The sequence below is a fragment of the Pipistrellus kuhlii genome, unplaced genomic scaffold (genome assembly GCF_014108245.1).
Source record: "Pipistrellus kuhlii isolate mPipKuh1 unplaced genomic scaffold, mPipKuh1.p scaffold_m20_p_9, whole genome shotgun sequence".
Classification (NCBI taxonomy): domain Eukaryota; kingdom Metazoa; phylum Chordata; class Mammalia; order Chiroptera; family Vespertilionidae; genus Pipistrellus; species Pipistrellus kuhlii.
This window is the reverse complement of record NW_023425595.1, coordinates 16399797-16426548: the sequence shown is the minus strand read 5'-3', so window position 1 is coordinate 16426548 and position 26752 is coordinate 16399797. Positions and strand designations below refer to the sequence as shown.

The 26752-nt window shown below is 41.9% G+C and overlaps 1 protein-coding gene and 1 long non-coding RNA gene across 4 annotated transcripts in view; both read right to left on the bottom strand.

The window, feature by feature from the left end:
* LGR4 (leucine rich repeat containing G protein-coupled receptor 4) overlaps positions 1 to 10169 on the bottom strand; it is a 100261-nt gene extending 90092 nt beyond the window's left edge. For 2 of the 3 annotated variants that reach the window (XM_045577933.1, XM_045577932.1), the window contains exon 1: positions 9799 to 10101. In XM_045577933.1, the coding sequence (XP_045433889.1) occupies positions 9799 to 9992 (194 nt within the window). In that variant the 5' untranslated portion in view covers positions 9993 to 10101. Of the gene's footprint in view, positions 1 to 9798 lie in introns of all 3 variants that reach the window. The other variant, XM_036428502.2, reaches the window with a different exon arrangement.
* A 4110-nt stretch (positions 10170 to 14279) lies between these two features.
* LOC118713668 lies at positions 14280 to 26227 on the bottom strand. The gene is made up of 3 exons (XR_004986351.2): positions 26217 to 26227; positions 14619 to 15723; positions 14280 to 14386 (listed from the first exon to the last, which is right to left on the bottom strand). It is a non-coding gene; the product is annotated as an uncharacterized LOC118713668 (long non-coding RNA).
* Between the last annotated feature and the right edge of the window lie 525 nt (positions 26228 to 26752).

Here is a 26752-nt window from a genome sequence, read left to right as displayed (position 1 = left end):
TCGGTGTTGCTCAATGGTTGACCATCAACCTATGAGCAAAGAGGTCAGTGTTTGACTCTTAGTCAGGGCACATGCCCAGGTTGCAGGCTCGATCCCCAGAGTGGAGCATGCAGGAGGCAGCCGATCAATGATTCTATCTCATCAGTGATATTTCTATCTCTCTCTTGTCTTCCTCTCTGAAATCAATAAAAATACATTTAAAAAAAAATTCTGCCAGATGAGTAGCTCTTTTTCATTAACACATTGGCTCACCTGTGCTGTTTACAAGTGGGTGCTCACCATCACTCAAAGAAATCATGCTTTAAAGGTTCCTACATGTGAGCCTTGGAGATAAAACCAAGCTATCTTCTTGCAAATGGGAAAGCCACTGTCCTAAGTGGTTAAGAAAAATGTCCAAGCTCACACATTTAGGAATTCAGGGGTCTTGACTCTTTGTCACACTTTCAAAAACAAAACCATTTTTGAAGGCCTGACCATAAAAATATGCCTATAAAAAGAAGACTGGAGAGTAGGCAATGACATAAATAGCTGGATTCCATGACCATGGACTCAAAATGACCTTGGAGAGAACAAAAGGCCAAAAAGAAAATTTTTCTTTATTACAAAGATAGGAAAACATTAAGAATTTTCCCTAAATATCTAATCAAATGAGAAGAACTAGTAGAAGTAGCTCAGCAAGGATGAAAACTGGTAATAAGAAAGATAAATTACCAAATATCAGTTAGTAAACCCATCAGGTCTAATCTTTAAAACAGGATACTAAAATATTTGAGATGTATAAATTTATTTAACATCCCCTTTCCCCCATTTTTTTTTCTTTAGAGAGAGAGAGTGGAAGGGAGGGGGAGAGAAAGAGAGAGACATTGATGTGAGAGAAACAGTGTCAATCAGTTGCCTCCCACACGTGCCCTGACCAGGGCCAAGGATCGAGCCTACAACCAAGGTACATGTCCCTGACTGGAATCGAACCCATGACTCTTCAGTCCAAAGGCCAACGCTCTATCCATTGAGCCAAAGCAGCTAGGGCTAGCAGTCCCTTCTAAACTCTGATCAAATTATGAGAATTCTGTATATGCTTCAATTGATGTGAGATATGGAGAGCTTGAAGAGGACCCGACAGGCAATGCTCACATTCAGAAATGCAAAGACCAGATTCATTTAGGGCCTAAAGCAGAAGTGCACGTGACAAGCCTCCAAAAACATTAAGAACCATAAAGGTGAGTCCACGCTCTTCGTCTCTCCCCAACCACTACAGAAAAGGGTTGATGGGCTTTGGAATTCTGGGTTCCCAAGGTGTAAGCTAGTCAAAGGAGTGCGCTCCCCTTCTCTGGAGAATTCTTCCGCAAGAAAGCAGCCCTCAGAGATGCTCAATCTACAACAGAGCAGACACCACGGGTCTTCCTCTCCTGGGGAAATCTAGTCCCCCAAGCCCTTCGTACATTATCCATAGAGGTTTTCTGAGGGTCTCGAAGCATGAACCTTACCCCTTAGGAAAATGGGAAAAACCAGGGAGTTAATCAACATCCCAGTCCAGTGAGTTTGAGAAAAGACTGCTGACTTGGAAGCACACCTTCAACACAAAAAATGTGAAGAGAGTGAGAATTTAATAACATCCACCTATCGTCCTAGGACAACAGCTCTCCTCAAGCACTTCAGGGAGTTTCGATGTCACCACGTGTACTAAAATACTCTGCGGTCCACCCTGAGGGCTACAGTGGGGACCTCACAGCCTGAGGGCAGTGGAGAAGGGAGACCAGAAGCAATTCCAGGCCCGTCCCCCGGCCATGCCCAGCACAGCCTCCAGGTAAGGGCACCATCTCCCTGCCAAATGTATGTCATTGTTCTCAGGAGGGAAAATGTTGCCAAATAAAACTTTTTCAATATACTGGAATGGGGAGAATTTAACAGGATGCTTCTGGGTAGTGGGTTCTAAAATCTGATTTGAATATAAAAAATACTTTGTTGTGCCCAGCTGGGTGTGGCTCAGCGGTTGAGCACTGGCCCAGGAACTAGGAGGTCACCAGTTCGATTCCTGGTCAGGGCACATGCCCGGGTTGCTGGGGTAGTGGGCTCGATCCCCAGTGGGGGGCACGCAGGAGGCAGCTGATCCATGATTCTCTCTCATCATGGATGTTTCTATCTCTGTCGTTCCCTCTTTGAAATCAATAAAAAAAATTTTTTTTTAATATTTTGTTGTCAGAGTGCGTTGATATTTCATTTTTTTTCAATGGTCACCTTTATATTTAAAACTCCATTAAAAAAAAAGGCTATATCCTTCTAGCATAAAAATAAGGGGGGAAAATACTGGCTAAAGGGGCTTATATAACTTTTATTTATATTGACTCAGAATACTTAAATAAAAATTAAATATGAAGGATAAAGGGTCAGTAAATAACTTGTAAAATACTAGATTTGCTTCCTCCACACATGTCTCTGGCACAGACAACAGACCAGCTTGGGATCGAAACATATACCCATTCTTGGCCCAGCTGCCTCCCAAAATATCTATGGTATACTTTTCCTTACAAGGATATTCTCATATTCCAATGGACCAACATGTCGCCACTGGGGGGTAGAGGAGTGTCCAATGCTTTCCCCATAAGGCCTTTCAGTACAGAAAAGCTAGAACTACAAAAATATATATAATTTTTAAATGTTCATTTCCTGGGTTATTAGAAGAGCATTCCTGAACTTTAATCACTTGTGTCTAAAATAAGAAATACATAATGCCAAGTTTTGCCATATGCTTTTTTGACAATTAAAATATGCAGAGGTATCAAAACACGACACAGAATACTTCAGAATGCTTTAAGAATCTTGCTAAAAATAGTTCCAGCCGTATACAAAGTTGAATAACAAATATTTGTCTATGGGTGGGTGAATGAGAATATATACCTCCATAATTCCATCTTGCCATTTAAAGGGGGTATCTGAGTACTATGAACTATAAAATCATGATCTGTCTCCGGCTAAGACTGATTTCTAGACTCGGCTCTGAATCCACCCAATTTCAAACAATAGAGCTGATACCTCGCCTCCAGTTTGAACATTAAGCACTTAAAAACACAGACACAAAAAAAAGCAAAGAAAGGCAGACAAATTAGCCATTGTGTAAGAGTACTGGTTTGCTAAATGCCCTAGATTTTTCTTCTTCACTGGCAGAATTTAAAAATAGAGCAATTTATTATCCTCAATGAAGCTTAAAAAAAAAAAAATTACAATTCACTGCAGTTGGGGGAAAAGAAAAAAGTTATCCATGTTCTTGTACACATAGAAAAACAAGCTTTTGAAATTGCCAAAAACATGAAGGCTGAGAGGAGCAGTTGAAGAGCGAGCTGCAGAACATATTTGTAGAGCTAAAACCTTGAGATTTAACTTAAAGAATTAAAACAGCTAAGCTGTCTTACCAAGAACACTCTAAGTAATATTAATTATTTTTTTCAGAGAGAAGGGCACACTTGGCAGGGTTTAACATTTAATCCAGGTATTCCAACAAAAATTATGCTTATGTAAATTTATAATTTTCATACAGGAAAAATAAGAGACAGTCTTAGAAGAATTTCAATAACAAAGAGTTCTTAAAACTTTACTTTGCTTAATAATCTACACAAGATTCAGAGAAATTCAAAGCAGTGGGAGACATTAGCCATCATCTATTCCAATATCCATTTTTTTTAATTATTGATAAGATAATGAAAATACAAGGATAGGTACCACCAGAGAGGCCAGGAACCAAAATCCAAACTAGCAGGCTGTCAGAACATCCCACTATTATAAAGATGATTAAAATAAGAATTTGAGAGATAAGCTGACAGAGGCCAGGAAAATGCCTAAACTTGCCTAGATCCACCTACCGGTACAGGACTTTGATCTCCCCTAAGAGATTAAGTTGTCAATGTTACCTTACAACTCTAGTGCTCAGAGCCAAGCGCCTGGGCAATACGTGCTTGTGATACCATGACTGCCATTAGCATTCAGTTCAACTGGAAATCATTAAATATTCGTGGTTACCACACGCCTTATGGAACTCAGAATGAGGGAATTACTGGTTCAAATCCTAGGAATTGCTCAGACCACACCCAGCACAGTGCTGCCTTGAGAGGAAGTGAGTTCCCCATTCAGTGGAAATATCCCTCAAGCAGAGCTGGCCAATTGGAGGTTTCCTTGGTGGGTGAGAGTCCAAGATTTAGGCACCTAGACTTCACTGACACAACAGAGAGGATCCTAGAAGTGTAAATTAAATAGAAATAAAACTCTTGGCAATAAGAGCTGTTAACTTCTCGTTTTAAAGTGAGGAAACCAAGGTCCGGAAGGGTTGTGTATGTGGCACTCAAGGTCACGCCTGTGATTTATGGAGAGATCTGGAAACTCCCTCTCTATCTTCCCAGCAGGATACTCTTTCCCCTCTTGTAGTTAAAGAGAACCAGGTCCCAGTTTGTAAAATAAAGGATCTATAAGATTTCATATATTGACCTTGTTTAGAACCAAATTCACTTGTACATCTCTAGAAAGACACACCACACAAACTAAGCTAACATTGACATTCACAGATGGGCATTCAGAACTCAAGAAATACCAAAACACTACCATCAAACAAGGTATAAACATTTTGTCACTAACTACTGACCTGCTAGGAATACAGCAGGCATTAGAGGAAACAAAATAAAATAAAATAAAATAAAATAAAATAAAATAAAAAGACTTGAAATGATACCATGAAAAGAAGAGAGGTTTTTGGAGGAGTGAAAAATACACCTTAGAAAAGAGTCTGAGATGATGCTTGCAAAAGGAGGAGAAAAAGCAAGAGATTATTTAAAAAAAAAAAAATTTTTTTTTCTAAGTCCCATCAATTTTACACAGAAAGCTCAATAACCTGCCAATGGAGAGGATACACACCCTGTGAAGGCTGAAGAGATTATGACTAATTATATGGAAGTGAGGACATGGAGTACCTTCTTGCACAGTATCCAAATTACTGAAACTGGGTGATTTTATTTTCCAAGTGTTAAGCCATACCCAGAGGAAACAAGCAGGGCTATTCTACCCTATTAAAGCGCCTTAGCTAGGCATGCATTCTGCAACAAGTCTCCATGGCAAACTTCCTAACACACACTCCTAAACACAAAGAACTCCTCCTCCGAGTGAGCGCTAACAAATGGGCTTGTGCAACTTCAACTAGAGCGATATTCTGCTACTCCTGGGATCTTTCCGTGAGAGGATCAGAGCATTATCCTCACCTTGCCACGCTAAACTTGTGTAAGAATTTTATAGTCGGCAAACCAGCTGGCTGGTTTGGCTCAATGGATAGAGCGTTGGCCTGCAGATTCAAGGGTCCCGGGTTCGATTCCAATCAAGGGCACATGCCTGGGTTGCAGGAGGCAGCTGATCCATGATTCTGTCATTACTGATGTTTCTATCTCTCTTTCCTTCTCCCTTCCTCTCTGAAATCAATAAAACATATTATATAAAAAGAATTATAAAATCGTAGAACTCCTGGAAGCTACAAGCAGCCTTCGATAGAATCTAGTAAATCCAATTCGTTTTTCAGATGAGGAAATTGTCTAGTAAATCCAATTCGTTTTTCAGATGAGGAAATTGTCTAGTAAATCCAATTCGTTTTTCAGATGAGGAAATTGTCATCAAATGAAAAAGAAGAAGGAGCCGAAATGGGTTTGGCTCAGTGGATAGAGCGTTGGCCTGCGGACTGAAGGGTCCCGGGTTTGATTCCGGTCACGGGTATGTTACCTTGGTTGCGGGCACATCCACAGTGGGAGGGTGTGCAGGAGGCAGCTGATCGATGTTTCGCTCTCATTGATGTTTCTAACTCTCTCTCCCTCTCCCTTCCTCTCGGTAAAAATCAATAAAATATATTTGAAAAAAAAGAAAAGAAAAAGTAGAAGGATTTACCCAAAGGCCAATCACTCGGTGGCATGGTCCAGACAATGATCAAGGGCTCAGACCTACCACGGTCTCCATGAAGCCAGAGAAACAACCTTTGTAATCTTAAGCCTGCGCGCCAGACACAACCTCGGATGTGGAAATCTGTGCTCCAGGTCCACATTTCTCAAAGCTTGTGGCAATCACACACATACCAGTGTGCAATCCCCTCCCTACCGCCCTCGTGACTTCATCTCTTTCTCCCCGGATCAAGAAATCCTGGAATGTAGGTGATTAAGAGTGACCTTATGCCATAATACAGAAGGAACTGTCAATCCTTTTGATCCAATAAACTCTGAAATGTGAATGCCAGTAAGAGCACTTCCTTTAAAACACCTCAGGGTCAAGTGGGACAGAGCCAGTGCGTTGTGACACAGGGATGAGAACTGCCGTTGCAAAACAGAAATAGTCAGTACAGGTGCAGCAAGTGGTGGGAACACGGGAATCCCATCAACAATGCCGAGGATTACTGTGGACTCTGCCCCCAGCCTCAGATTAAGCAGCTTTCAGCAGGAGACAGACACTGTTAGACAGAACAAGTTTCAACGGGCCGAACAGAGGAGAAGCAGGTATCCTCTCTCTGGGGCCTTCTCAGATCTGGACAAAAGACTACACGGGGAGAATGCTGAGTTGGGCAATCGCATGTGGGAATGGCATCTGAGTTGCATTTCCCAATTCTGCCCCTCAGTGTGGCCTTGAGTCTTTATTTACCCACTGCAGCCTTTTTATTTTTTATTTATTTATTTTTATTTTATTTTATTTTCTAAACAATTGAGGTTTTTTGTTTGTTTTGCTTTTAATATATTTTATTGATTTTTTACAGAGAGAAAGGAAGAGAGATAGAGAGCTAGAAACTTCGATGAGAAACATCAACCAGCTGCCTCTTGCACACCCCCTACCGGGGATGTGCCCACAACCAACGTACATGCCCTTGACCAGAATCGAACCTGGGACCTTTCAGTCCGCAGACCGACGCTCTACCTCTGAGCCAAACCGGTTTTGGCCACTGCAGCCTTTTTAACTGCCTACTGTGTGCCAGCTCTGTGGACTCCAAAGGGGGGAGGGAACCCCTGGTCTCAGTCAGTCCTGAGGCCTCCAGAGCGGGATGCACACACTCCTGGGTGAGGGGAAAGTACACCACCATTGAGGAATGAGGAGAAAATAAAAGCACTGGGGTGAATAACCATCAGTCTCATCTTTTTGACTTCCATTTTGGTGCTTGTAACTTCATGTGTAATGAAATTGGCCTTGATGAACATGCTCCAGAAACCCGGAATCTGTGAACTAAACTTTGGGAACCATGGATCTGGCCCGTTGGTGTGTAACTGCAGCCCACTTAAGCGGTGATGGGAGAGCAGATTGGGAAAGAGACCCCAAATGAATCGAAGGTGTCCTATAAGCTGGGCCTGTGTGGATCAGTGGTTGAACATGGACCTATGAATCAGGAGATCAGGGTTCGATTCCCAATCAGGGCACATGCCTGGGTTGCCAGCTCCTAGGCGGCATGCTGGACGCAGCTGATCAATGATTCTGTCTCATCACTGATGTTTCTATTTCCCTGTCCCTTCTTCTCTGAAATCCATAAAAACTTATTTAAAAAAGAAAGAAAAAAAGATCCACTGCAGTGTGCAGAACCACAGCACCTGCCCCTTCTCAACGTGGCTTTTGAAAATCACTGGGCTCGCTGGTTTCCCCAAATGCAAACATACTGCCCTTCAGATGGGGTGTTCATATACTATATACTTTTGAGAGTGAGATGAAGAGCATTACATAAGTAAGGCGTTATCAGGGTATACAACCATTCTATAGGTTAAGGTGGAAGAAGAAAATCAAACACACTTGCTGAGGCTCAGAAAGTGCTATGCTGATGCTAGTTCAGACAATCTAACCTGGACTGGTGCCCATTATTCTTCTCTTTCCCGAGCCATGAACAATACATTTTGTAACACTCCAGGTTGAGAAGATAGCATTTCACGACCTGCAGTGAGCTCTAAAGGAAGACGCCTGATGCTTCCCAGAGAGGAGCGTGCTCTCATAAAAAAATATGCTATTTCTTTATGGTTTTAGGTACTAATGTAAAACAGCCCTTTTCCTTATAGGGCAAGCGTACTCATTAAAACTCGAGGAATCTGCTTCATAAGGTCTTTACAAGGGTCAAAACAGTAAAATTATGCTTTTCTGACGGAGGCTTCCGGGAAAGACAGCTCTCCCGCGAGAGTTACCTGAACGTTTCAAGAAGACCTGGGAGAAAAACAGCCTCATCCTCTCTACCCAGGTCTTGCCCTGATTTCTCTTCACTCCCCCTTTCCCACTTGATGTACCCTTGTGGGCAAATTAGCCTTCATTGCAAAGTCAATTTTTTTTTTTTTCATTGAAAAGTTAAAACTTCAGCATCCTGAAGGAAAAGAGTTTCAAATACCTAACCAACACCTGAGATGGGGGAAGAACTGAGAAAGGGGTGGGAGGTCCCCGAAGGAGCCAGCTTCCAAGGCCACAGGCCTATCCATCAATACAACCCCGTTTCCAGAGGGCAAGCAGACACCTCCCACCTCCCACCTGGAAACTCAGCATCGCCTCTGGCTGGCAGAGAAAGGATTTCTTCACCGGGTCTGTCATTTCTCTCAAACTGCCTGTGTCTAAGCTCCTTGCAGGAGCCATAAGGTGAAAAGAAATTCCCTTTACCCAAGCGCCTCTCAGTCCCTTTCTCTCTCCAACAGTTCTTTCTAGATGTAATCACTCCACTGGCCCCGCAGCCCCAGAGCAAGAGCATACACCTAGCCCTGCACTCAATTACCTTCTTCTGCCTCTCCTGGCGGCATGTGTCAATGCCACCCCCCAAGACAGATTTCAGCTACCTCTTCTTTGCTAAAGGGCCTGTGTGAGGAGGGAGATTTTAAGTCTGAACCATGGGAGTGTTTCTCCAACCGCAGGCAGCTGGAAAGGGAAACTCGGCTGCCTACAAGATAGCAGAACACCGGGGCCTGCCTACCTTCCCAATGGGGCAGAGCATGGGTGCTGGAGCTTTTTCCTCCAAAATCCTGTCCTCCAGGTTAGAATTCCTTCTTTAAAAGGCCTCGCTGGGTAAGAAGAGCATTTTCACCACGAGAAACCTGCCATCTCCCCCACCTCCTCCTCCTCCCCTGTTTCGGCCTCGCTCGCCTGTCGGCTCCAGGCTCCCTGGCATCTGCTGGGGAGGCCGGAGTGGACCTGGCGGGAGGTGCCAGGTCGCTCTACCTGCAGAGGCCAAGCTGGAGGGAGGCTCGCCCTGAGGTGCAGGTGTCTCTTCTGCCCACACGCTGCACACGCTGGAACCGGGAGGCTCCAGGTGCTGACCCAAGAAACGTGCCTGGGTCTGTACACTCCGGCCAAGTTCGAGAGTTCTAGGTGCCCTCACCCCTGCCGATTGCAAACCTCTAGCCTGCTGAGCTTTTGGGGGGTGGGTGTGGGGGGGGGGTGGAAGGGGAGAAGAAGAAAGACGGGGAGGGGGAGGGTGTGAAAAGGGAAAGTCGCCTGAAAAGGCTGCTAGGGGCAAGTGTTTCCAGATTCCTCCTCGGCCCCAGATCCCCACCCAGATGCACTTGGGAATTGGGGGGGAGGAGGGGAGGGGTGATTGTGTCCCGAAAAGTCTAGAAAACGAGCTGCTCGCGGCTCGCACACAGACTGGCCAAGTTTGGAAAGCCCGCGGCGTCGGAGTGGGTGCCAGGCACTCCCCCCCCAACACCTCCCCCCCAACACACACACACACACACACAGGTGACGGGCGCCCCCTCCTCAGACATGGTGGGGGGTGAGCTGGGAGAGCCCGCCTCCCACCACCCCCACCCCCGTCCCCATCCGCGATCCCCTTTGCCCCGCACTCACAGCGCTAGGGTGAAGGCGCTGAGCCCCTCGGGCACGGCCGTGAGCCCCTTCCCGGAGCAGTCCACCCGCCGGTCGCCGTCGCAGCTGCAGGGCGCCGCGCACAGGGCCGGGGCGGGCGCCGCGCCGCTGGGCTCGGCGGAGCCGCGCAGCCCCAGGGCGAGCAGGCACAGCAGCCGGAGCAGCGGGCCCGGCATTGCTGCGGCGATCGCCTCGCCTCCCGCCGGCCTCTGCTCGCTCGGCGCGCTCTCCGCTGCCCTCCGACGGCCCCGGCGACCCCGGGCTGCCGGCCGGTCGGCCTGCGGGTGGGAGCCGGGCTTTGGGGTCTCGGTGGCGGCGCGGGCTGGGCGCCTTGCCTTCAGCAGTCCGCGGCTCCGGAGTGTCGCCCTTCCCGCTGCTCCATGGACGCGCGGAGGCAGCCCAGCTCCCGCGGCGGCGGCGGCGGCGGCGGCGGCGGCTCAGGCCAGCCGACCCGGCCGGGCGCCACGGCCGCTGCGGAGACCGCGCTCTGCCATCGCACCCGACCCCGGCCTCCCGCGGCAGCCGCTCCTCAAGGGCGCGGGGCGCAGCCTGCAGCCATGCCGGCCCCTCGCCCCAGCCCCCGCCCGTGCTCTCGCCCCGACAGCCCCGGCGCTTTCTCGCTTTTTCTCGCCCGCGCTCTCCCCGCCGCCGCCGCCGCCGCGGCTCGGTCTCCTCCCGGCCTTTTTCCCTTCTAGGGTTGCACGCTCGGGTTCTCAAGCCCCCAGCCGCCCGGTTATGCAAATCGCTTAGGTACATGCAAAACGAGCCCTTCTCCCCGGAGCGCCATTGGCCCGGGGAGGTCTCGGGCTCATTACTATGCAAGAAGGGTGGCCGCCATTGGTCCAGAGCGGGGCCAAAGGGGCGTGCGGATCGGGCGTGAGTGACAAGGTGGTGGTGGCGGTGGTGGTGGTGGTGGTTCAAGGCAAAAATCCCTGACTTGGCTCTATGTGTGCCGCAGGTTGTGGGTTGAAGGTGGAAGAGTAGAAAGACGTCGAGTCGCGTTTTTCTCCCTCCCCCACCCATCTTCTTCCTCCCGCAGAAATCGGATCCCTGCACTGGATGACCTGGAAAATAAAACTTGCCTGCAACCTTCAGTTAAGTTTCAAATGACTCTCCACTGTTCAACCGGAGCGAACTTTGGGAGCTATGCAAATGGAAAAGAAGATTTTGAAGAGGAGAGAAATCTCCCTCAATCCGACAAAAAATATTTGGGTTTTAGCTATATGCCAAATTAGAACAGTATATCCCACAAACCTCTCTCTTCACCTGAGATCTTTATTTCTATCTTTATGTGTACTCGGTAGCTAAATCTTAGGCATTAGCCATGGACGGTACAGAATTCTGGTGACCAAAATTTAGACTGCTTCCTCACATACTTAAAAATCCTAAAACACGTGTATTTTGTAAGGATCAAAGGAAGTGATGTTTCTGAATACTGGACAAGTTCTCCAGACCACAAAAAGGTTGAGTGCTAACTGACTACCATTGAGAAGCCAGCAGCAACTTTGATGTTGGGTAATTATCAGCATTCTTTCCCCTTCTGGACTTTTGTGGCTTAATAGACCCCAAGGAATCATTATTTGTACCAAATACTATTTTATGGGCACCTCTTTTCTTGCTTTTTACTATGCCTTTGGGTTGTTTTACTCCATATTAGAGACATTTTTGTGTGTGAATACTTTAAGGCAGATAAGGTTAAGAATGTCCCTGTCATAAAGTTGACTATTCATGTCACATAAGTAAAGAAAATAAAAATAACTCAATGCAGACTTAAACCAAAACATTTTCATCTTGGCATTCAGGTGTTTATCTTTAAAAAGAATGCCTGGCCATACCCGGATGGGCTCAGTGGATAGAGTGTCCAACTGAGGACCCATGGGTCCCGGGTTCGATTCTGGTCAAGGGCACGTACCTCAGTTGCAGGCTCCTCCCTGGTCAGCACGTGCAAGAGGCAACCAGTCCATGTGTTTCTCTCACATGGATGTTTCTCTCTGTCTTTCCTTCTCTCTTCCACTCTCCCTAAAAATCAATGGGAAAATATTCTCGGGTGAGGATGAACGAAACAAACAAAAAAGGTAGTTCCAATAAAATGACACGTTTAAAGAAATTTTAAAAGATAAAAATAAAAATAATGCCTGGTTAGGCATATGGCTAACATACATTTATTTATTGGCCAGAGGATCAATATATGACGCTATGCTTTGACTTTAGGTTTTAGGGATTACACATTTCCTATAACTGTAGGTGTGAAAGAGAACCTAAAGCCAGATGGACACTCCTCTGGTTTTACAGATAATAAACCTGAAGCTCTCAGATATTGTGCTCAGCCAGAGATCATCACAGGAAAATTCCCAGGCTTCTGGCTTCTGGTCTGGAGCCTTCCCTACATTGGCTTCCACTGTCTAAATAATTTTCATTATTTTCTAGCAACTCTCATAAGCAGGTGAAGTGAGGAAAAATTGTAAATCAAAGTTCCTTAATTATTCCATTCAGACCTCTCCTTTACAACATTGAAAGATGACAGCATTTCTCCTGTCAAGATATCACTTATTTTCTTTTGTTTTTAAATAACAGTTTTAGACTAAACCGTTTGATTTTATTTTGCTAATTAACTCTTTCCTTTCTTTTAAAGTAGTGATTTTCAAACTTCAGTAAGCCCAAGAATCGCCTACAAAGCTGGATGAGAAAGGCAAGGTGAGTTAATAGGGCTGGGGCATAGCATCAGCATTTCGATGAGCATCCCATCAAAGTGTCACAGGTGGTCCGTGAACCACACTTGGGGACGTTATTCTTGGCTTCCATGGAATAAAATCTTAGAGCTGTCAACTTAGGTAAAAGGAGAGCATTGGATTTTGGAGAAAGGAGAAATATAGATTGTATTGAAGAATTAATTGCTTTGGTCCATCAGATGCAGGTAAGAAAGGAGGATTCAAATTTGCAACTTGTGCAAAACAAAATAGCAGGACAAAGGACTTAGAAAAGAGGTAATTTCTGTCAGAGTGTTAGTGTTTCTTATAGTTGATACATTGCACATGCTTTGCATTAAAGATAAATTGGAAATTTGTCTTCACGTTTTAGGTAAGATATCCACTGGCTAGAACACAGGAGGCGGAGCCTGGCTGCTGTGTTTTTGCTTTGGGGCAACAAAGAAGGTACTCACTTCGAATGATGCTCACTTTGGGGCTTTTGTGCCAAGGGCACAAGGCTGTTGTCTGGAGGACAAGCTGGACTTTGGTCCCACTCACCCCCTCACCCAAGCACTCCTGTAAATATAAAGCCTGCATACATGTACCATATGCAGAGGTCCTGCCTGCTGGGTGAATAGGCCCAAGGTGCTTCATTAAGAAAACAAAAACTTGGGGGATTAGGGGTCAGAGGGTGAGTGAGGGGCTCTCAGGCAGTGCTATTATGATTGACAGGATTAAAAGTCTTGAAATATACAGGATTTTACTTTTTATGGAATATTTCTAATTTACAGAAATAACAAAAATCTGAGTTAACAGCAACCAACTTAAGAAAGAAGATGTTACAACAAATGTAATTGAGGCTCCCTTTGGACCCCTCCCCAATCATATTCCTTTTCTTCTCTCTCTCCTGGGGAAGTGAGCCTTTTCCTAAACTTGATGATTAATTCCTATCCATATGTTTATGCTTTTCATATTGGGTATCCCTAAGCAATGCATAGTGTTGTTTTGCACTTACAGAGAATATCATCCCATACTCTTCTACAACTTGCTTTTTTCACTCAACCTGTGAGCCTTATTCATGTTCCTGAAATATGTGGCTTCTGTTAATTTATTTTCATTATCATATTGTATTCCATTTAAAGAATATACCCAGTATTTATCCATTCCTCATTAAAATATTAAATTTATTTTTTTCATAACAATGCTACCCTGAATCAATATTCTTATACAATCTTCCTCATCATTCAAGAATTTCTGTAAAATGTATTCTCTTTCCCCCCTATCCCCGTGTGTGTGTGTGTGTGTGTGTGTGTGTGTGTATCAGAGTGGAATTGCTGGGTCATAGATTATGTGCATTCACCAATGGGTTGTTGTCCAATTGCTCTCAAAAGTGATGGTACTTCTTTGTGCTTCCTTCAGCAGAAAATAAGAAACCCCATTACCCATTAATCTACATCCTACCAACACTTCATACTGTAAAACTTAACTATTTGCAAATCTGATACATGCAAAATGAAATTATAGTTTAAATTTTAATTTTCCTGGTTATAACTGCATCTTCTCACATATTTGTTGGATATTCTGTGTACTCTGTTTTGCATTACCTGTTTATTTCCTATTGGGTTGTTCATATTGTGTTTATTTCATAGGGCCAGGTGGGAAATATTTTGGACTTTATGGGCCATACTGTTGCTATCACAACTACTCAGCTTTGCCACTGTAGCGTGAAAGCAGCCATAAAGGATTAAAAAAACCAACAACAAATAGATGTGGCTGTGTTCCAATAACACTTTTTTTTTTGGAAAACACATGTTGTACTAGTTCTGGCCTGTGGACCATAGTTTCCCAACCCTGTTGTGTGGGTGCTGATCCTTTACTGAAACCTGATTATCTTTTTAATTAAATATATTTTATTGATTTTGTACAGAGAGGAAGGGAGAGAGATAGTTAGAAACATCGATGAGAGAGAGTCATCGATCAGCTGCCTCTTGCACACCCCCTACTGGGGATATGCCCGCAACCAAGGTACATGCCCTTGACTGGAATCGAACCCGGGACCCTTCAATCCTCAAGCCGATGCTCTATCCATTGAGCCAAACCGGTCTCGGCTGAAACCTGATTATCTTTAAAACCATCTTCAGGATTATGTAAAATCAGAGGAATGTACTTCAAAGGTTATCTCCTTTCCCTGTACGCTGAGATTGTGTCCTTTCAAAATTATGGTCTCCATGCTGAGCTCATGCTGAAAATTATATTGCAGAATGGGCCAAAAAGAGCCTATTACAAGCTTTCAAATGCCCCCTTTCTCTAATGAATGGCCCAGAAATTGTCCTGGTCACTTAGGGTTTATCATTTCATCCAAAAGTCACCCCTGATGCAATCACATGACCTGTGAAAAATGGCTATTGCCTTTACAAAAGCATAGTTGCCAAACTTACCACCTGAAGTTAGAAGCTGAATATGTATATTAAAAATATGTAAACACACACACACACACACACACACACGGGTATCTACTTGCACATTACATATGTAAACATTTAAAAATATGATAGATTTAGGGAATAAAGAAAGAATATCAGGTCTAATCAGACATCTCATATGCATGTACTCTTAACAACTGAGCACTCAGGAGGAATGCTATCATTCCTATGCTCTGATGTCTCCACGTTTGCACTTGGCGCTTTGGGAGCTTTCACATTTGGCCACAGAGGCTTGCAGTCTTACATAGGCGCCAGTCCTCACTTGTATTTTCCTTCTGAGTCTCAATGTCCCTAGTGGTCCTACTGGGCACAGGTAAGAACACATACTCCCCCCGGGATAATTTAAAATAGCAATGATCATTTTGAAGCACACACACAAAAATAACAATACAAAATTGTTAACAAAAGCATTTTTTGAAGCTAAACCAGTGGCTGAATTTGGGCTGCTGGGTCCTCTCTGCTCCACTGCACCTGGCACTTGGGCAAGGATGAGGATGGTTGGCCGCTGCCAATGCCACCACCTGTGCAGAACAGATGGATCTCTGGGATACGAGGACTGGCAGTGAGGTTTCCGATGTGACTGACTAAAGACCATTCTTGATGATGGACCTTTTCAAAACAGCACCACCGAAAAGTATCTTAGTCTCCTAACCTGCTGTGATACCCTTTTTATTACTTCTAAAGGCCCGTATTGACTTAAAATTTCAAGGCATTAGGATAAATATCGGAAATACGCTCTAAATCTGATTTCCTTTTCCTGATCTTTCCTTTTCAAATCTAACCCAAGAGGAGAATGAGACTCAAGGGAATAATTGCTGAATTATAAGAACCACATACAAATCCCAAGGTGTGAGTGCAGAAACGACTGAGGAACAAAACAAGGCAAAAAAAAAAAAAAAAAAAAAAAAAATTAAATGAGTGTTAAAGAAACCAGATGTTGTAATAGGAAAGTGAAGGCCGAAAAACCACCATAGAAAACTGGAAAGATGGCCACCGAGTCATGCTGAAGATTTGTTAAAGAATTCACTCAGAACCTACTCTTACTAGCGACTGAAGAGTTGAGAGTAATTCAGGCCAGTCTGCATGTAAGTCCCCTGGGGAAGATTTTAAAGACAGACACTCCATCTCCATTGATTCTGAATTAGAGTTTGGATGAGGTCTTGCATTCTAAATATTCTGTAGCAACGCTGCCAGAAGATGGTGCAAATTTGGGTCCTTCAAGAAGCAGACACCAATACGGGATTGCTCATGCAAGAGATTTCTTAGGGGAAATGTTTGTGAGGAAAAACGAAGAGGGAGCTGAGAGAGACTTCTAGAGCCATGAGACCAAGATGCAGTTTTGACTCCATGTCGAGGAGAGAAGGAAAGAAAAAAGGTTGGGTGAGTGTAGATTGATTGCAAGAGCAGTTCTGTCAGAGTTCGGAAAGATGAAGTTGGCCAGGAGAGGAGTCCCCTGCCCCCTGGGAAGTCCTGCCTTAGTACCTCTGTTGTGCTCGACCTGTGGTGAAGAACTTTCTGGCAGGACTGTTAGCCAATTAGTCTCCCTACATTCAGAAATTTGAGAGGCACATTTTCATGGCAGCCTCGGGATATATGGTATGATCTTGAGTCCCTCCCTTCAAGCAGCTCACAGTTCATTTAAACTGATGGAATTTAGAAACTTAGGGTGAGAAAGGACCTCAAGACTAGCTCCATCACCTACCTAGGACTTAAGAATGCTCAACTGTATCCCTGTTGCTCTCAGATACATTTAGGGTGAGCATTCTCATGGGACCACTGGTAGCAGAGTCCATCTTGGGGCAGCTCTCGCTGAAAGAAAATTCTGCCTTATGTTGTGCCGCTCTTTCTCCATGATACTTTTTAAATCCTCAGAAATAGGAATTTTGGAAATCATGTGTTAAATCTCATTTACTGAGAAACCAGACCCGAAGAGGATAACTACATCACCCAAGGCATATAAATACACCTAGTTATTAGCTGAACTGGAGCTCATATCTATCTAGGCCAATTGCTCTTTCTACTCTATTCTTGGTTTAATTTGTATCTTGATGGGTAGTTTTTAAAGGTTAAGCCTGGTTTTTAATTGGCAGAAACTGCTGGGACATTCTAAAACAGAAACAACAGCACTTTAGTGCCACCTTGTGGTAAAATATAAAAATGTAATTTTATAGGGTGTAATGAATTTGTAAGATTCTATTTATTTACAGAACTCCTCAATCAGCTTTAAAGCAAAAATATTCGTAGTGTAAGTCACATTTTTAAATTCAATTCTGCCAACATTGCAGATTTTTCTTGAGGGGGGGGAGAGAGAGAAAGAGAATGAATTAATTTGTCTCACTTATTTATACATTCATTTGGTGTATCAGGTAGTGCTCTAACTGAGCTCCTCAGCCAGGGCAATATTTGAAAATTTTAAAAATGGTTTAAATGGTCATTCAAAATTTATTGATTTTGTTAGTAGACATTCTGCTCACAAAATCATCGGTATGCTCATGTTTTTAACTGGCAGCCTAACACAAGGACATTCAGTTCTTAGGGGCTGAGCCAAGGTGGCCACTGGAGGCAGGAGCTCAGTCACAGAGCTGCACAGGTGTCCAGAGGCAGTTCCACCACAGGAAACAAAGAACCCAGCAATCCTTTACCCCCAAGGCAGGACTCTTCATCCTTCCTTAACCCAAACCACTTCTGCTGGAACATGTGCACAAGAGAGAGGCCGTTATCATTTTGATAATGCCATTGATCAAAACGTAGGGTTTCCTCTGAACTAGTTTTCTAGGGCTGCCATAACAAAGTACCACAATCTGGGCAGTTGAAATAGAGAAATTTCAGTTCTAGAGGCTGTAAGTTCAAGTTCAAGGTGTTTGGAGTGTTAGCTCCTTTTGAGGTCTGAGGGAAAATCCGTTCATGCCTCTACATACTTTGTAATATGCTAACAATCTTTGGCATTTCTTCCTTCTAGAAACATTACCCTAATCTCTGAGTGCATCTTCCCAGTCTTCTCCTTGCATGGGTCTGTGTCTGAATTTCTTTTAATAATGGCACCATTAGCCCACCCTAATAATCTGTTTATCTCTGTAAAGGCATTCTGAGGGGGTAAGACTCCAAAATACATTTTTTTTTTTTTTGGAGTGGGAAAGAAAGGACCAATGGACTCAATTCAACCCATAAAAGCTTAAGACAAAAAAGTAAAAAAAAAAAAAAAAAAAAAAAAAAAAAAAAAAAAAAAAAAAATTAGATATTTATTTAAACTCTGGATTCAAAGTATGAGATACCAGAATTAAAAATGTTCCTTGGCTATTTCATGCTTTCAGATTATATTTCCTTCCCAAATAAAAAACAAGGACAAATTTAAAGGTTTGGTTTTTATTACTTGCTGATGAATTACTTTTGGCAGTAATATTGCCATTTAAAGGGAACTTACCTGCAACCAATGGCTACATTTTCTTGTTTTTATCCAATCAAAACAATTCTGGAGATTATCACACATTAGAATTCTCCCACACTTCCTCTCCTCAAGAAAACTTTATAAAAGGACCAAATCATCACTGTGTCCAAAAGATACTGCCGTAGGTGATGAGAATGAGAGCTCTCATACCGGATCTAGTAATAATTAATGTCGTTTTTAAACATTCGTTTAAAATCTTGCTTGGCGTTGACTTGTATTGACATAACCTTCAAACACGTGGTACCTACAGAACGTGTGAAGTGCAATTAACAAGTTTTGCTTGAAAAAGTTTGTGTTTGGTTTGGTTTTTGTTGCAAAACTAGGGCTAAGAAGATGGCGGATGAAGAGCATATTCGGCACTGCATGCTTTACGAGTTCCAATTAGGAAGAAAAGCAAGTGAGGCTGCAAAAAACATCTGTAGTGCTCTTGGTCAAGATGCAGTTAGCGCCAGAAAATGCCAGTGTTGGTTTGAGAAATTTCACAAGGGAAATTTTTCATTAGATGACAAGAGTGGTCGAGGCCATGTGTCCAATTTTGATCAAGAAGCTCTTCAAGCTCTTTTGGTGCAAAATCCTCAAATTACCCAACAAGAGCTTGCGACAACTTTAAATTGTTCACAAAAAAACAATTTCCAATCAATTGCGTGCACTTGGCAAAGTCCAAAAGTTTGGAAAATGGGTTCCTCATGAGTTGAACGACAACAATCGTAATCAAAGAGTCACAATTTGCAGTTCGCTCCTCTCTCGTCAAAACCGTTTGCCATTTTTAGAGCAAATTGTTACCAGAGATGAACAATGGGTGCTGTATGTTAATTTGAAAAGGCGGCCTCAATGGTTGGACAAAAATGAGGCTCCGCAGCCCTCGCCAAAACCTGACTTGCAAGCGAAAAAAGTGATGTTGTGTGTTTGGTGGAATTTTAAAGGACTTCTTCATTATGAACTTTTACCATCTAACCAAACCATTACAAGTGCAGTGTATAGTGCCCAATTGGAAAGGTTAGCCCAAGCTTTAAGAGAAAAAGAACCCGCGCTGATTAATCGGAAGGGCGTAATTCTTCACCACGATAACGCACGACCACATACTGCAAGAATCACTGCTGAAAAACTGCACCAGTTGGAATGGGAAGTTCTCCCTCAACCTGCATATTCTCCTGATAATGCCCCTTCCGATTACCATTTGTTTCGTTCTTTGCAAAACTTTCTTCTTGGAAAAAAATTTAATAATGAAGAATGCCTCAAAAATGCATTGACCGAATTTTTTGCATCAAAATCACAAGAATTTTACAACAGAGGGATTAAAATGCTTCCTGAGTGTTGGGCACAAGTAGTAGAAAACAACGGCAACTATATTGTTGATTAAATCTTGTTGTATTGTTTAAATAAATTCGATTTAAAAAAGTATTAGAAAACGACATTAATTATTACTAGACCTAATACATACCTTGCTGACATGAAGCACTGGTTCTTATCTTAAAAGTTTAAAATCAAAGGAACAGAAATGAAAGAAACAAAAAACAAAAACGGCCTCTGTATGAATTTACCTTTTGTTGCTTATATAATCTTCAGGCGGAGATTTTTCTGCCACCATAGAAATAAATGTACAAAAACTTTGGACACTTCTCTATATTAAAACCGGAATAATCACTGATAGTGAATACAGCAAAACCAGATATAGAAGATAGAGAACAGGTATTCTGGTTTACTGAAATTTTGAAGAAACTGGGGGTTAATAAATGCTTTTTGTTGTACCCCTTGTTGCTTGGCACATTTTATGCCTTTTAAAAAGTTCACGATGGGGAAAAAAACCAAAATGGCAGCATAAGGTATACACCTGTACGTGCTGCCTCTCACAACCACACCAAAACCACAACTAAAAGACAAAACAACTATTACCCAGGAGCATGGGAAAGCTGGCTGGGTGGAAGTTCTACTAGAAGAAAGAAAAAAAGCTAATTGAGACTGGGTAGGACGTGCAGAGGCTCAGAAAAGCAGAGGTAGGAAGGCGTGAGAATCGGGCTGGTGACTGGGTGCACTGTTTTTTTCAATTGAAAGGGAGATACAAGCTCCCGACTGTTCTGAATTCCAGTTTCCTGTGAGACTCTGGGGACCCAGACTCCTACGGGGAGACACTGGACTGTCTGGCATCAGAAAGTGAAAGTGTCTTTCTTGCAGAGGTGCTCGCAGGAATCATTGTTTATTGCTCTGGGGTGTGAGATGCAGGGATGGCTGACTGGCAGCCATTGCTGTTTGTTACACCCTGGTGAGTCCCTGATTTACAAATCCATCTAAACTGTGTGCAGCGGCTTTTGCATATGAACGGACTGCCCTTTCACAGCTTAACCTAACAAATTGCAGCTGTGCAGCGAGCTCCAAAACTTCCAAATCCCAAACAAAGAGGAAAAATCTGCAGATCTTGCTGTAGTGCCTGCTGGGTGGCCTCAGACAGCAGCTGACTTGATCGTCCTTGGAGATTCAGGAGCCAGTGTACCTAGTGATCAGTATGAGACAACACCAGATTTCAACTCCTCACATACACAAGAGGCAGACTCAGTGAGCACCAAAGCCCCACTGAAGCAAGTCCTGCTGCCCCATAAGGGTGTCTCCAAGAGAGCAGTTCTTCCATTATAGACACACTGACCCTCACAACCAATTGACCTGGATGTCAATTCCTCCCAGTGTACCAATAGCAATCAAGGCTTAACTACAACAAGACTGTGTACCCAGCACACAAAGGAGTGCACCAAGAGTGTCCACCTCAGGTGAATGGGGAGGCTGAACCACAGGGCCCTATAGGTCACCTACCACACAAAGTCATTCCATCAACAGAGGGAAGCAGCCAAAATGCGGAGACAAAGAAACATGTCACGAATGAAAAAAAAAAAAAAGGAGGAAAGCAAACTACTGGATATAGAGTTCAAAACCAGTTATAAGGTTTCTCAAGAATCTTCTAGAAACCGCCAAGAAACTTAGTGAGACCTCCGAGGAATTTAGAGAGACCTTCAAGGATCTTAATGAGAATGCCAAAAAAAAAAAAAAAAAAAAAAAAAAAGGAAAAGGACCAGTCAGAAATTAAGCACACACTGTCAGAAATAAAGAATATACATAAAAAGTTCATGATGGTGAATCACACCTTGTAATGTCAGACATCCATCCCAACAACCCATTGTCTCTAGAGCTGGGTCACAGACCCCCTACCAATTGCTTTTCTGATTCAGGTTCCTTAATGAGACATTCTTTTAAAAAATTATTTATTTTTATTGATTTCAGGGAGAGAGCTAGAAACATCAATGATAAGAGAGAATCACTGATTGGCTGCCTCCTGCACATCCCCCACTGGGGGGGACAGAGCCCACAACCCAGGCATGTGCCCTCGACTGGAATCAAACCTTGGGACTCTTAGTCCATAGGTGACACTCTATCCACTGAGCCAAACTGGTTAGGGTTTAAAGAGACATTCTTATTTTTCATTCTATATATGATTTCAACTCTCCTCCCACCCTGAACCTCACTTATTTTAGAATTCCAGGAGTTTGATCAGAGTTGACAGTAATCTTAAAATTTCTTATGAATCTTACTCCTTTTAAAGTTGTCAAGGTTATCTTGTTTTCTTTTTCTCAGCATAAGAAATAACAACTTGCTAATTTTAATTACAGGCCACAATGTCTTCCTTTAGTTAAGATCCTGATGCTACTTCACATGAAAATAATAGCAAACACCAACAGCACTTCCTATGCCACGCACCTTTCTAAGAGCTTTTCGGGTAATGACACTTACAGGCATTATTACACGTGACAGTTGAGGGAACTAAGGATCAGGGAAGTTAAGTAACTTGTGCAGTAACACAGTAACAGTGAACCTGGGATTTAAACCAGGGCAGTCAGGTTCCAGATTCTGTGTTCTCAGTCACCTGCCATTTCCCCTTTTTTAACACAAGGTCACTTTTATGTAGTTGTTTTATGAAAGACCAAGGAAAATGGAAGCATTTGAAGTTTCATTCCAGTAACCCACATAGATTTTACTTTTACCTCACTTAGAAGTTATTTTACACGTAACTTTCAGAAACATATCTATTGTACAGTTATATCAATTTTTTAATCCAAAGAGCATAATACAAATTTATTTTAATAAGGCTTAGAATCAGAATTGGTAAATGAAGTCATGTATTGAAAGTCTTAAATCCATTTTGAATATTCTATTTCTTTACCTAAAACTATAAAGTCTCATATCATAGATTGGCTGTCTTCTACACGCCCTCTATTGGGGACTGAGCCCAAAACCTGGGCAAGTGCCCTGACCTGGGATCAAACTGGTGACCTCTTGGTTCCTGGATTAAAGTTCAAACACTGAGCCACACCAGCTAGGCTGCTTGCTAATATTTTTTTTAAAACTATGTCCAGATACATATCAGTTTGGAAGTTCCTGAAAATTAATGAGCAAGCAATTTGTTTTGTGTTTTTCTCTATCACAGAAATACAATGATCTTTGAAAAAAAACACTAAGTAAAAGTTTGGAAATGTTGCTACCAGAAGAGACAACAAAATAAAGTTAGAAAATTCATAAACATACATTTATTCAGGAAATACAATTACTTGAGTTCTTAACATTTCAATGACCATTCCACATTATAAAATATTCACATGTATTCTTTTAAGTCTACACCATCATGCTGACATTCTTCTCAAATATACCATAACCATTTCTTCCATTAAATGCTATAATATCCACTTAAATTGTAAACAAAGTACTTGAGCCAAACTATGTTAAGCATCTGAACAAAATAATTTCCAAAAATTTATAAGACAATTAAAAAAAAAAAAACATTTCAATTATCAAACCCCAAAGAATTAGGCCACTATAATCTAGTATATTGCTAACAGATAAAGCGTCCCATGTTAAGACAACACGTAATTATCAATGACTTTATTTCTCATCTGCAATTTTTAAACATGCTTTTCCAAATGATAAACATTTATTTTTGTAAAATTTAAAAAGGCAAAGAGAGCAAAAAGATGGCAGACGTTAAAAGTTTGTTTAAATTACTTTCAAATTTTATTACTTTTTTTTTTAAAAAGACTATAATTATTTCCGAAATAAAGAATGCCAAGTATCTTTTATTCCCAAAGAAATTAAGAAATATAACCAATCATTGTTATCTGCTACTTAATAGTAGCTATAAGTTGTTCTATTCTGATACTTTCAAACATAGTCCAGTGTATTTACAGCATTTTATAAAGGGGAAAATTGGTGATTCTCAGCCGTATGTCTTTCAGAACCACAAGAAAAGCTTTAAAAAAACAAGAATCTGGTCCCACCCCCAGGATTCTGATTTAGTTGGTGTCTGCAGGATGTTCTAATATGCAGCTAAGGTTCAGAACCAACCCATTTTGAAATACCTCTCCCCTTCCCCCTGCCAAAAAAAAAGGAACTGGGGAGAGGGGATAATTATATTTATATTTCACAAATCAAACATCTATTATATACTTACTATGTGCCTGGTTATGTTCATGAATTATACATTGATTTATAAAATGAAAAATTCCTTCATTTCCTCACGATAGCAAACTACTACTTACTGTACATCTCTGCCACTGAATGATTAAATTTTCTATGGTCAGAATTTAAAATTCTGGGATACACTGTGAAAACTGTTTTAACAAAAACAAACTACTGCTACTCATGCTTAACAGTAGCAAGCAAAACTAGTGTATTTGGCTCTTTTAAGCTATCTTTATTTTAAGAATTATAAATAAGCGCCAACCCACACGAAGAACAGATTGTGGATTACTGTAGAAGAAAAAAAAAATAGCTTACTCAACTTATTAAGTTTCAACACCAAAAAAGATTTAACTCGGCTGCAAGTTCTGGAACAGCTGAGATACTGAACAAGGAAGCTCTAATTTATAACGGAATGTGGACGCGCCCTTAAAAGCTACTGCAGCTGTAGCTGTACTAAAATAAGGTTTCTTTAGGGTTTACTTTGTAATGCAAGAATACGAGCATAACAACATTAGTTTTATATGCACCAATAGCTCTCTTTAATATATAAAACTCTACAAGAAATACCTCTAACAATTTTACAATTAAATTAAGCCCATAATTATTCTACACTACTTTGGTCTCAACATTTTAAAAACATTAATTAATTTTGAAAATATACAATTTAACAGCATTCCCATTAATAACAAGCACATTTTGTAGTGGACCGAAGACACATCCAACCATGCAATCCAGTGTTCAATACCTAACGATAAATAACAATGCCAATTGACTTTTATTCTGAAAAAACCACTGAAAACTGGAATAATCTTTTAAGACTCACAATGCTCACAAACATGCAAGAAAAAGTATACATTTATAGTCTTGTTGAAGGAATGTTTCAAAATGCCCACTTCTTATACAGGGTCTAAATTCCTTATATATTTCAAACCACTATCTTTTAATATCTTTCACTTAAAAATGTTCCTAAGTTATTCACTGAAAATGACCCTCAATTCTTTAATTCCAGCTTTTAAAGAGTTCAATCACATTCCTTTACCAATAGCTGCCTTTCAGTAAAATAGTGACATCCAGTGGACAACTGAAAGCATCTCTCACAATTCCTATCATATTTGAATCATAAACAAAGACTCCATCTCTAAATCAAACCACTGTAATATAAGTTCCTACTCGTCTCGACAATCTGCAGATTCTTATTCATAATTTCTATACATCTTATTACATATATCCTCCAATAATCAACCTTAAAAAGTCCATGCTTTAAATGGAACTGGTAAAGTGTGTTAACTCTTGAGACTAATGAGATGAAAGTATTACTTTTTCATCTTTGCTTCTGCTATTTCCCACCACAAACTAAATGGCTCATCTCTAGGAATGAAAGGACCAAAATATAAAAAATATATTTAAATAGAAATGAATAGCATTAAAAAAATTTGCAAAAGATGAAACCTGAACCTGTTTTTGCATTTGTAATTTGACATACTGTTGAATATAAATAGACCTAATCAGTAATGCTAACACACAAATTACATCCTCTTGCCTTGCTGCTCAAACACTATGAAAGAATACATATTTTAGCAATGATTGTTTCAGTGTTTAAAAACTTACTTTTATAAATCAGTACAAATGAGTATTCACTATACATTATGTTTAAATAATAAAAGTAAAAAACTTCCACTGTGCTATGACTTACCAATGATTATATATGTGTGTTCAAAGTACAAAATGCAGCAGCAATGCTAACACTGATAGTGTAATAAACTGCTGTAACTGAAACTGTCATGTATTTTTTTTTTTTGAAAACTATAAAGAAGTTTTACAGGTTAAAAAAAAAAAAAAAGTAAGCAAATAAAGAATTCGAGAACTATTATTTTTTTGGGGGGGATCCCTCAGCCCGACCTGCACCCTCTCTGTCCAGGAGCCCTCAGGGGATGTCTGACTGATGGCTTAGTTCTGCTCCCTCCAGAGAGCAGACCTAAGCTGGCAGTTGGACATCTTTAGCACTAATGCAGAGGCAGGAGAGGCTCCTGCCACCGCCACTGAGCTCGCCAGCTGTGGGCCCGGCTCAGGGCTTCTGGCTGAGCAGTGTTCCCGTGTAAGTGCACTGACCACTAGGGGGCAGCTCCTGCATTGAGTGTCTGCCCCTGGTGCTCTGTGCATCATAGCAACCAGTTGTTCTGCTGTTCAGTCAATTTGCACATTACCCTTTTATGGCGGCACCAAAACTGGCTCTCCAACATCCCCAAAGGGGCCCCAGGTTGCGAGAGGGTGCAGGCCAGGCCAAGGAACCCCATGGGTGCATGATTGGAGTCAGGGAGGGAGGGTGGGTGGGCTCCAGGGCATGTCTGGCCCTTCTTGCTCAGTCCTGATCATCCAGATCCCAGCAGCAAGCTAACCTACTGGTCAGAGCGTCTGCCCCCTTATGGTCATAGCAACTGGTCGACTGTCTGCCCCCTGGTGGTCAGTGCATGTCATAGTGAATGGTTGAGCGGCCTTAGCATATTAGCATATTATTCTTTGATTGGTTGAACGGATGACCGGACAACCATACACTTAACATATTAGGCTTTTATTATATAGGATAAGCAGCCAAATGAAGAACCTTTTTTCCTAAAAAAAGATTAAGAATGTAAAAGTACATCTTAATATTTAAAAAGCATTATTAAAAATCTATAACAACTTTATGACAAAATCTGCATTTGAAAAAGGCCTGTAAAAAGAGCAGGACAAAATTGCCCTCATCACCTTTTACTTTTTCTTGTCAGAAAAAAGTGTATGCATCTCTGGAACCACAAATGATTTTAAAATAGGCATTTATAAAATGG